The 12,003-nt window shown below is 44.3% G+C and overlaps 1 protein-coding gene across 1 annotated transcript; it reads left to right on the top strand.

The window, feature by feature from the left end:
* Positions 1-4,667: 4,667 nt before the first annotated feature.
* On the top strand, positions 4,668-8,208 carry lrrc8aa (leucine rich repeat containing 8 VRAC subunit Aa; the record flags this gene model as incomplete). Its single annotated transcript, XM_079235626.1, has 2 exons — positions 4,668-6,779; positions 7,933-8,208. 2 exons carry the CDS (start codon positions 4,668-4,670, stop codon positions 8,206-8,208), a joined length of 2,388 nt encoding a protein of 795 aa, XP_079091752.1.
* Positions 8,209-12,003: the final 3,795 nt, after the last annotated feature.

Here is a 12,003-nt window from a genome sequence, read left to right as displayed (position 1 = left end):
AATTAATAGCTAATGGAATATTATCCACCACATCAGTGACGTTTCGTCCACTGTTTAAGGCCAGAAAGGCAACGCACGCGTTATTAATAATGCTGTTGTTGCAGGCGACGGCACAACCAATATTACCGATATAATACTGGGAGAGTTAACAATGGATGTAAATGCAAAATTATTGTGTTTTATGTCTCAATAAAGCGCTTTAACGTTCCCATGGCGAATACCATTGCGTTTGTGTTGTATATTGTTGAGTTCATGTGTTTCATTATGACACAAATATAGCAGGTACTATAAGATACAGTGTCTCTGTAATACACATGTAAGAGAGTATATGGCTGGTGTCATAGTTGTAGTATTAAGTTTGTATGGTATTACTGCAGGTGCAAATCAAAACTGGCTAAATAAATACTCGCACTATTTAAATTATATAATCAACATGTGCCTTTACCCAGTGGTTTATGTGTGTATGTGTGTCTGTGTGTCTGTGTGTGAATATGACATCAGCAGTGTTGCCATAAAAAGGAAAGGAGCTCTTGGTGAGCCAGAACCAGTTACACCTGGTCAAAACAAAGCCCTGCCGGCTGCAACTTGATGGGTACAAGTCTATATGCCAGGTTTGGGCAGATGGGTTGAGATCAGAAGCTGTGATAACTCTGTTTTCACAGCTTCTTTTGATTTTGAGGAACAGGGAATCTCTCATGTTTTGGAAGGATTTGTGGGTCTGTGATTGCCAAGAACACAATCCCAGAATTATTTTTATTTTCACCTGTAGGGCAGCATTTAACATCCACACCTCAAAAAGATGCACCCAATTGAAATGGGAATCGGCTAAACTCGGGAAGAGGCAGACAAATACAAAATCAGTAACCTCTCAAATACATGTATTTATGAGGTTTATTAATGCAGAACGGACAAAAGTATTATACTTACGTTTTTAGTTTAAGTCCACTCTTCAAAATCATATGAGACTGTCAGGTTAGGAAGGCTCCGGTTTACATCACAGAATCTGGATTGAGGCTGACATTTTATCAATCCACAATAAAGAAAGTTTGTTTGTCAATGTCATTATAAAATGAATTGCACTGTGTCGTTCAGACTCAGTTTTTAGCAGCACAACAATCCCTGACTTAGTGTTAGTTTACGTAAAGATAATTTTCCATGTTGGTGGTGTGACTGGTACTTCACGTAAAAATTGCTGGAGTTGCAGTTAACAAATGTTTTCATTGTTGATTAATCTAACGCTCTTCTAATACATTAATAATGTATCATACAAAAAGAATAGAATCAGAATAGTGAAAATGCCAAATAAAAATTTCTTAGAACCCAATGTGACATCTTAAAATGTCTTGTTTTGTCAAAACCCACAGATGTTCAATGTACAATAATGTACAACTGCAAATCTTCTCATTGGAGAAGCTTTAAATAGGAAATGTTTTTGCCATTTTTGCTTGAAGAATGTCTTAAATGCTTGGCCAAAATTGCTTCTGATTATTTAATTTTTTTAAAATACTAATCAATTAATAAAAAAGACCCTCAGTATTAGATGGTCTGAGACTCTTGTGAAGCACCGACAGCACGGGAATCTGGATGGTTTCAACCACTAAGAACTGGTGAAAGAATCCCCAAATGTGCCACACCCTTTAGACTTGCACTCATCCACGCTGTATCGCAGGGTGTCAGGACATCAGAAGCCAGTACATGTGGGGGCCACTCTGATGCTCGGACCTTAATGGTCCTTTCTGTGTACTCTACCTGTGCGATGGAATCCTTTTTTTTTGCAGGGAGAATATTGAGAGATATACCGAACACAAAAAGTGCATATCATCTAATGGAATGTAATAAAACTTCAAGCCAGCAATTAGGGAATGCTGGCTTCCATTGATATTTCCATCCAGCCATCCATTTATTTTCTAAACCACTTATTTTCTGAAGGGTTGCAAAGGGGGCTGGAGCCTCTCCCAGAATGGCTTGTGTGAGTTGATGTGTGTACCATAAACAGGTTGCCAGCCTAACGCAAGGTTCACACACAGAGACCGACGAGAGCAAAGGTTACGCCTGAAGCAAAGTAGTTTGTACGACTTGTTGTCGAAAATCAAGCGTGCTTATAGTTGTTCTAAACACGCAAATGCGGTTTGAATATTGAAATGTTCTATAGAGGAGGAATCCAAGATATTGTTCAACTCAGTTGTTGGAAAGGTGAGGAGGTAATGGCTCCTAATGCAAACGAGTTAAAAATGCCAATCCTAACCTGGCGATGTTCCGTGGATATCATGTTTGATATCATGATATCATCCAAGTTCAAGGTGTTAGTAGTCCAACTGAGGTGGATGGCAGATATTTGGTTATGAAGCAAAGTATTCTACAAATGAGATTTTGAGAGTAAACAGTGGTATCAGGTTTACTTCATTTCCTTTTCAGAGGGAGATCTCTTTGTTTGGGGTTTCTTTCTCTATTTTTCTTCGACTGTAGCTTGTGTTGTGAGACTCTAGTGTCCTTGAGGGAGGTTACAGTTGTATCTGTGATGTTTTGGCTCCAGGTCCACCTGCACCTCTGTCAGACCGTGTGTCAGAGCCTCATAGACAAAGACATGCCTGAATACAAAAGAAGGTTTGTTCAGCGAACAAATTCAGGAGAAATGTACCGGGGTATGGCTCCGAACAGGAAGCCGGCCACAGGGTCGTTAAAGCCAGTCTTGACCTTTTCCCTCTTTCATCCAGTTTTAATCACAAATAATGACGTCACTTTCTCCTGGTGGTGGCGAGGAGGGATCAGATAGCTTTAGTTCCACAAGGGAACACATCTTTGATGTTCTTTCAAACTAAAAACATCCGTCTGTCACGGTGTTTACTGGAACAGGATGCTAGGATGAAATCAGTTTATTGTTACAGTTTTCATTAAATCTTATCAGTGCCGTCAAGCGAAAAGCCATTATCCATAGTTTGAATCAGTGAACACACCTGTTGCTTCAAGTTTCTCTGCTCTCTGTATTTGGCAACGGGAGGCTGTGAAAGTGTGCAGATTGTAGTTCTGTTGCCAGACAGTGTGGAAATTGCATTGCTGTCAAAGGTTGCTTGTTGTTGTTTTTTAATACCATGCAAATGGTATTACTGCGTGTACTGTAAGTTCTGAGTTGAAGTAAAGCAGCGACGTCACAGAGGAGGCCCTCAGCAACTGTACTGCCTTTCTGGTTTGAACTGGATAAAACAAGGCTTTTTTTTTTTTTTTTTTGCTGTGACCACTTGACCAGCTATCCTCTTTCATCCTCGTCCCGTAAGGAAGGGGTGAGTAGAGCGGACGGGGAGAAACAACTTCAGAGAGGTTTTATTATAAATTTGTATTAAAATAGGAAGCAGAAGCAATAGGGCCATTAGTACTATTTGGATTTTCTTTAAGTAGTTTGTAGTCCAGGATTAACTGCTTTGAAACAACTTGAAGAAGAAAAAAATGCTTAGGTTGCTGTATTTCTTGCATTACTCCCACATTTGCTGTGTGAGGAAGTAGCCTAGTTGTGGTTTAAATGGACGCCCGGGAGACTCTTCTGGTTTTGGGGTTTCGTTGTTACGTGGTCAGCAGTCTGCTTGGTATTGCTTCCCATTTGCTGAGAGTTCTCGTTCAGTATCCCTCCTCATTCCCATTATTTATTTATTCAAAGTCATTCATATCTTTTGGGACGTTTAGGTGGGATTTGACATCGACCTCTTGAAGATTAAATGTAAAACCGTTGTCCTTAAAGAAGACATATTCATCGTGCCGTGAACAGTTTATTTGTGCAGAGACATTGCTGCACATCAGGAGACAAATGAAGGAATATGTGTGAACATGCATGCAATGTCAGGATCTGTGGCGCTTTTACTTCCAGCTTGCTCTGCAGTCTTCTAACCGCAGTGTGTTGTCGGTTCATGCAGCGCGCCCACTCTGGACAACCCTGATGTCCAGTAGACTCCACAGCCAATATAATGACTGCCGCTCATTGTGTGCTGCCATTCTGGTAACCTCCACACTTGGCCTTACACTCTCTGAGTGGGCTCCGTGTATGATGATGACAACGGTATTGGAGTTGAGGCCCTAATTGTGTGTCGGATTTATTGATTTGCGTGATCCAGAACTTATACACACGCGTATGATTCTGTATATTTGTTCTGCGAACTGCTGTACGGGATCATCACATTTAGCGTGCTGTATTTCACTGCATCGATGTAAAAAGAGCAGAAGGGGTCATCCTTGTTCTTGGGCATTACAAATAGTGATATTAATATGGTATATTTATATGGTTCTCCCACGGTGGAATGACATTTTGATATGCTAACATTTATCCCAGTACGTTTCATCCATCCATCCATCCATTATCAGCCGCTTATCCGGGGTCGGGTCGCGGTGGCAGCAGGTTCAGCAGGCCGACCCAGGCTTCCCTCTGACCCGCAACACTTTCCAGCTCATTCTGGGGGATCCCGAGGTGTTCCAAGGCCAGCCGGGAGATATAATCCCTCCAGCGTGTCCTCGGTCTTCCCCGGGGTCTCCTACCAGTTGGGCGTGCCTGGAAAACCTCTAATGGGAGGCGTCCAGGAGGCATCCTGACTAGATGCCCGAACCACCTCAGCTACCCCAGTACGTTCCATTATGTTTTTAACTTGACATAATTTCCTGTTTCCTGTCCCCTCAGATAAACCATCATGATTCCCATCACAGAGCTCCGGTACTTTGCTGACACCCAGCCAGCGTACCGCATCCTGAAGCCATGGTGGGACGTTTTCACCGACTACCTCTCGGTCATCATGCTGATGATCGCGGTGTTCGGCGGCACCCTGCAGGTCACGCAGGACAAGATGATCTGCCTGCCATGCAAGTGGGTGGTCAACAAGTCCTGCGAGACCATGCCCGTCCCGAACGCGAGCGCCTACTCAGCGGAACCCAAGGGCATTCAGTACGACCTCGACCGCCATCAGTACAACTACGTCGACGCCGTCTGCTACGAGAACAAACTACACTGGTTTGCCAAATATTTCCCCTATCTGGTGCTGCTCCACACCCTTATCTTCCTGGCCTGCAGCAACTTCTGGTTCAAGTTCCCCCGCACAAGCTCCAAACTGGAGCACTTTGTCTCCATCCTCCTCAAGTGCTTCGACTCCCCTTGGACAACGAGGGCTTTGTCCGAGACGGTGGTGGAGGAGAGCGACCCCAAGCCGTTGGGGAAAATGAACGGTTCGATGGATAAGAAGGCCTCGTGCGTGAGCGAGGACGTCGAGGCTAGCGTGCCCATGCTCCAACGAACAAAGTCCAGGATCGAACAAGGAATCATCGATCGCTCAGAGACCGGGGTTTTAGACAAAAAGGAAGGGGAGCAGGCCAAGGCTCTTTTTGAGAAGGTGAAGAAGTTCAGGATCCACGTGGAGGAGGGCGACATCGTGTACCGTCTTTACGTACGTCAGACCATCATTAAAGTGATCAAGTTCATCCTGATAATTAGCTACACGGCCTACTACGTGCGCTACATCCGGTTCAGCGTGGTGTGCACGGTGAACATTCAGAAGCTCACAGGGTACAGCACCTTCTACTGCGCTCACCCGTTAGCGACTCTCTTCAAGATCTTGGCCTGTTTCTACATCAGCCTGGTGGTGGTTTACGGTCTTATCTGCATGTACACTCTTTGTTGGATGGTCAGCCGCTCCCTCAAACGATACTCCTTTGAATCCATCCGCGAGGAAAGCAGCTACAGCGACATTCCCGACCTGAAGAACGACTTTGCCTTCATGCTCCACATGATCGACCAGTATGACCCTCTCTACTCCAAGCGCTTTGCTGTATTTCTGTCCGAGGTGAGCGAGAACAAGCTGAGGCAGCTGAACCTGAACAACGAGTGGACGCTGGACAAGCTGAGGCAGCGCATCACCAAGAACTCGCAGGAAAAGCTGGAGCTGCATCTGTTCATGCTCAGCGGGATCCCGGACACGGTGTTTGATCTGGTTGAGCTGGAGGTGCTCAAGCTGGAGCTCATCCCCGACGTAACCATCCCGCCGATCATCGCCCAGCTCTCCAACCTGAGGGAGATGTGGCTCTATCACACACCGGCGAAAATCGAGGCACCGGCTCTTGCTTTCCTCAGAGAGAACCTGAAGTCTCTTCACATCAAGTTCACGGACATCAAGGAGATCCCGCTGTGGATCTACAGCCTGAAGAACCTCAGTGAGCTGCACCTCACCGGGAACCTGAGCGCGCAGAACAATCGCTACATCGTCATCGACGGGCTGCGGGAGCTCAAGAGGCTCAAAGTGCTGCGTCTGAAAAGCAATCTGACCAAGCTGCCGCAGGTGGTGACGGACGTGGGCGTGCACCTCCAGAAGCTCTCCATCAATAACGAGGGCACCAAGCTGATGGTGCTCAACAGCCTGAAGAAGATGGTCAACCTGACGGAGCTGGAGCTCGTTCGCTGCGACCTCGAGCGCATTCCGCACTCCATCTTTAGTTTGCACAACCTGCAGGAGATCGACCTGAAGGACAACAACCTGAAGACGATCGAGGAGATCATCAGCTTCCAGCACCTGCACCGGCTGGTGTGCCTGAAGCTGTGGTACAACCAGATCGCCTACATCCCCATTCAGATCGGAACGCTGACCAACATGGAGAGGCTGTACCTGAACCGGAATAAGATCGAGGAAATCCCCAGTCAGCTTTTCTTCTGTCGCAAGCTGCGCTTCTTGGACCTGAGTCACAACAACCTGACCAGCATCCACGCGGACGTGGGCTTCCTCCAGAACCTGCAGTACTTCGCTGTGACGGCAAACCGGGTGAGATTACATTCATTTTTGTGAACGCGGCTTATCCTCATTTCCTATGTTCTTAGGGAACTGAGATCTGTTTCCACCAATCTATTCTACGGTCATGCGTGGATAAGATTAGCTCAAAGGTCACATGAGGTATTCACAAAGGTCAACGGTTTAAAACTACTGACATCTTCAGAGACAGGTTGGGAATCATTGCTTTAACTATGGAATGAAACACACGTTTTTATAGACAATGCCCTTTTCTTTTATTCTTTCGGTTTCTTTCAGTCAGACATACTTATTGTCTAATATATATTGTATAGTATCCTTTGAGCCCGGTGTACTCACTCTGGTAACATTTTTGTTTGCCCTGTGGACTTCCTGTGAAGTAAGCTATTACTCTTCAAGTAAACCATCACAAATGGGCTTTATTTAGGATGTTGTTTATGTCCGCTGCAAAGATCATTAACTTCAGTGATTTGAGGGCTGTACCAAAGCCATTACCGCACAGCTTCGAGGTGAAGTGGAGCCGTTCATTCTTCACAAAATATTGTTTATTTGATTCCCGATTCATTCTGCTCACTGGGAGAAATTCTCCTGAAAATGCAGTTTTTCACACGGGATCATGTGTTTTCAGTCGAGGCTACTATTCCTGCCTTTTTACTGTGTTCACATGTGTGGTTGTTCACTGATAACAGGCCAAAAATAGCTTAATTAAATGAGACCCCTCTGGTGTCTCGTGTGTTTTTGAGTCTTCTCGTGCCTAAATCCGACATTAACGATTCAAATGATGTTACGTAGTGATGAGAATACTCTGTCCATGTATGTGTTTTAATCGGAAGTGATTTATTTTGGACATCAATGGATAGAGATTGACATTTAGTTTTGAGACAAACAAGGAAGATTATAAATAGAACAAGAAGTTCATGGGACACAAGTACACAGAGGCTTCAAGAGGCAGGCTGTTGGTTTTAGATTATTAGTTTGACACATTTTGAAGCCATTTGTTCTGCATGTTCTTTTTCCATTATACGCTACACCGAAAGTCTGACCGTGGAACTGGAGTGTCCTTCACATCTCATTTGGTTTCGTTTCCTGCCAATGCATGTGGATTTAAAAAAAAACATTCCTTCTGTTCACTATTAACTTGCACCCTTCATTATTCTCTCCGCTTCAGATCGAGACTTTGCCCCCAGAGCTCTTCAAGTGCAAGAAGCTGCGCACTCTGAATCTGGGAAGCAACTGCCTGCAGACGCTGCCATCGCGCTTCGGGGAGCTCACTGGGCTGACCCAGCTGGAGCTGAGAGGGAACCGCCTCGAGTGTCTCCCAGTGGAGCTCGGCGAGTGCCGGCTGTTGAAGCGGAGCAGTCTGCTGGTGGAGGAGGACCTGTTCAACACGCTGCCACCAGAGGTCAAGGATCAGCTTTGGAGGGCCGATAAGGAGCAAGCTTGAGCCAAACCACTGTGGAGAGCTGCAGAGGAGAGACGTTTGACTGGAGGGATGATGGAGCAGTGGTTTTGTATGTCAAAGCAGGCAAACCGCAGTGTGAGCCGCGCTCAGAAAAGTGGTTGTTTGGTTGGTGCTTCCCTGGCAGGACCTACAAAAGCGAGGGATGTTAGCTTTCAAGACCTCCAAGGATGTATTTCTGGAAATCACTGGTCACAAAGTCGCCAAGGAGAGGTCTCTATGATCAAAGGTCGTTCAGTAACGTGGCTTATCTGTAATGTCATCCTGATGTATAACATATAGCAGCTGCGAGGATGCAAGCAGGTTATGTTGAATATGCATGCCACTGTAGGACCTTGCTAAAGCAAACGGGTTTAATAGAGAGAGCCGTAAAAACGGAACAAACGTTGCACGATTCGGCCTCGACGCAGAGCGAGACGTGCTCACGACCCCGTCTTTAATGATCGCGGTAAACATGCTCAACTGGAACGCGCTCAAAGCAGCGTTCGCCTGACCTTCCTCTGGCCTTGAGACCATTTTTACAATTACGTTAGTTGTCGCGGCTCAGAATCACAGAGCGACCGACAGTCGTTGTCTTCAGGCTCTTTGTACGCTCGACATGCTCGGAGGCATCTTTTTACGTGAACAAAATGACAGATCATCCCACAGCTGATGGGTCACAGTTCAGGCCTTAACACAAACACAGAGGACTGATGTAACGACATCAAAGTACACAAATGGGATCAAACTCTGCAGTACAATGTCTAATTACCGCACAGTCGTTAATTTATCTAACGCCGGCTTGTGGGGCAGCCGGTTTCTTGGCTGCGTGGGAGCTTCAGTGGAGAAATGCACCATTTTTCTTGGACTTTTTATTTAGGACATGTCCTATTTAGACATTTAAAACCAGGCGTTACCTTATTTTGCATGACTAAACATCTCGCACACACTACTGGTGTGTCTTATTAAAGTACGTGTGATGAGTTTTGTATCGGGTGAATCTGGCCTGTTGAAACAAAATCAAGAGTTTATTTCGTCTTCAAGGTCCATCGTTTGCTACTTTTTAAATGCGACCACATATTTTCATCCTGTCGTCATGTTTGGGCCTGTGGAACAGGCTGTATTGTGATTGGTGCAACATTTAATTAATGCGTGATACAAACCAGAGATTGATTGAATGCCACTTATTCTCCACAGTTATTGATTATTTTGCCTTTTAGACTTTATTTAAAGCTGCTTGTGGAACATATAACGGTAGTCAGAGATCTTAAGTGACCTTTGTTCAATCAATGGCTGACATGTGTTCCTTCACTGACTCGATTGTAAGTACACAAGGTGTCTCCCTGCTGACAGGAAGTTAGCCGTCCCTTTCTTAAAGGTACAGGGTCACAAACGCCTGTCGCAGTTGATTTCTTTTTGTTTTTGTTAAATTAAAACACAAGCTTGCACAACTCTAATCATACAACCAGATTATTATGTAGACCAAGAAAACGAGCAAGAATCATGGTACTTTTATACGCTACTGCCAGTCTCGACTAGAACAGTGTTGTTGTTGGTGACTCAAGTGCGCAGCCCTTTTATTTATCCGGGTTTACTCCACTGGACATTTGTCAGCGTTTTTGTTTATCCATTTGAGAGTGAAGTGAGGAGAAACAGGAAATTACAGAGGGAAGGAAACTGGTTTGGACCGACCTACACGAGGGATTTCCACATTCATGTTCCAAGTTAGTGCAACATGCTTTGTCTGCTTGAAACACTTTTCTTGTTAAGGCCTTGGATTTAATAGCATCATTTGGAGTAACCCTGCTATGTTTACTCCAGCCAGGCATCTCGTTGCTAATATGGCCTTATCTTTTACAAGCCGAATGCCCTCGTAATGATCACACACAACACTTCTTTTTTTTTTTTTTTTCCAAGTGCTGTAAAATGTATAGCAATGTGGAATGTGTTTGTTTTCATACATATCAGACGTACGGTATGTGGTCTTATTGTTACCAGCTGTTTCTTTAAAGGAAGGTTCCACTGCAATTCTACAATCGCACCTTTGTTCACAGTGAATTTTGTTTCTCTGAGGATCCGGCTAAATCCAGATGCCCTGCTAGGGGTCACGAGTACATTTCTCCTGTTCTGAAAGAAGAGCCTCAGTCAGTCTTGAATGTGTCGACTAGCAACCAGTTTTAAAGTTGTAAGCAAAGGTCACAGGCAAAAGAGAAAATGAACAAATGACACCAGAAAAAAACGCAGTAAATCAAAGGAAATCTCAGCTTCTCCAGCGTGGATGAACTTTGGCATATCCACCTCCATATGTCTGCTCTCGTTTAGTTTTTGTGATGCCAAGAAGTTGCCAAAACATGTTTTTCACTTCACTTTGCCAAACTCATTTCTGTCATTTCTGTTCGCACACTAAACTGCAATGTGTGATTCTTCTGGTGCAGTATCCGGCCATACGTAGAGGGACAAGTTGTAGGACGACTCGTACGTCACCCCAAAGTAAACTTGATATAGTAACATGGCTCATTGCAGTGGTGCACTGCAGTTGCCGGTGCTGCTGACACTAACAAAGTCCCTCCTTCAGTGCACCGCAGAGTGTCAAATTAGGACGTTCAAACAATGCCAATCAGTTATTGTGTCGAGTGTCGTTTTGCCTTAACTTGGTGGTCATCAGAGGTTGGATTATCACAGCTCAAAGTACTCTTCTTCTGATATGTTTAACCATAAATGTATCCTTGGTACAGCAGTTATAGTATATTTTTCTGTTGAATTATGAGAGTGTTATGGATGTTTTTTTTAAGGGTATCACTGAGAAGTCATCCACATGTTTAGATTTTCTCAAATGACAATACACATTTTGTTATATTCATGTATCTGTCAGCTCGGTCTATGTCAGCATTGCTACACATCTGTAGTCCGATATATGAGTCTCACTTTGTCCTGCTGACAAATATCCTCTTTTTTTTCTGACCTCCGGTGCTCTCACAGCAGTCCCTTCCCTCTGAGTCACAAGATGATGTGTACATTAAAGCAGCCAGACTCCCTTTTCCTGCACGTCAGTGAATCGGATGAAGGTCTAAGCTGAGGTCAGTCAGGTTTTTTTTGTTTTTGTGACTAATAAAATGCCCCTTGGTTACTTTATAAAACTCTCAGGCGAGCAGTTTAATTAGTGGCCCGTTCTCATTGAAACACCTTCAATGATGTTAATCAATACATGTTCAAAGCTTTTGTTTTATTCTGTGCAAACGCATAACATACGTTTTTTGTTTTTTTTCAGCTTTTGTGTTGCCTATCCTGATTTTAATTTAAGGTTTGAAATATCGAAAATGGTCTGTATTTGTGTTATGTCGGCCTTAAGTAGTGTAGTTTGTGTGAAACACTGTGCTTGATCGGCTGATTTCTTTGGACTCAGCTCCTTTCCACAAAAACAAGACAGGATTTTACTCCTCCACAGAAAGAACTCTGACAATCTGACACACTCTAAATGGAGGTGAGCTCACCTGCACACTGTCATATTTCTAAAGTGTGTACATTTTTGGACAGTCGCATAGCATTTCACTTGAGCACAGGAACCACATTATTCAAAAACCTTCATTACAGCCATACTGAAGCCTCGAGCAGCGACCCCTGGTGAACATGAACTGTAAGCAGGACGGACAGACTTGTTTTATTCAGCGCCGTCTGACGGGACGAGGCCTTTTTATTAATTAAGTGTTGCCAAGTGGACTGAACACTGGCTTTTTAAGAGGGACGTCTGTAACCATGGACGACTGAACTGTATTTCCTAATGTTCAGACCCTACTTTTTGTA

Source organism: Taurulus bubalis (genome assembly GCF_910589615.1).
Source record: "Taurulus bubalis genome assembly, chromosome: 19".
Taxonomy (NCBI): domain Eukaryota; kingdom Metazoa; phylum Chordata; class Actinopteri; order Perciformes; family Cottidae; genus Taurulus; species Taurulus bubalis.
This window is presented reverse-complemented; position numbering and strand designations above follow the sequence as displayed.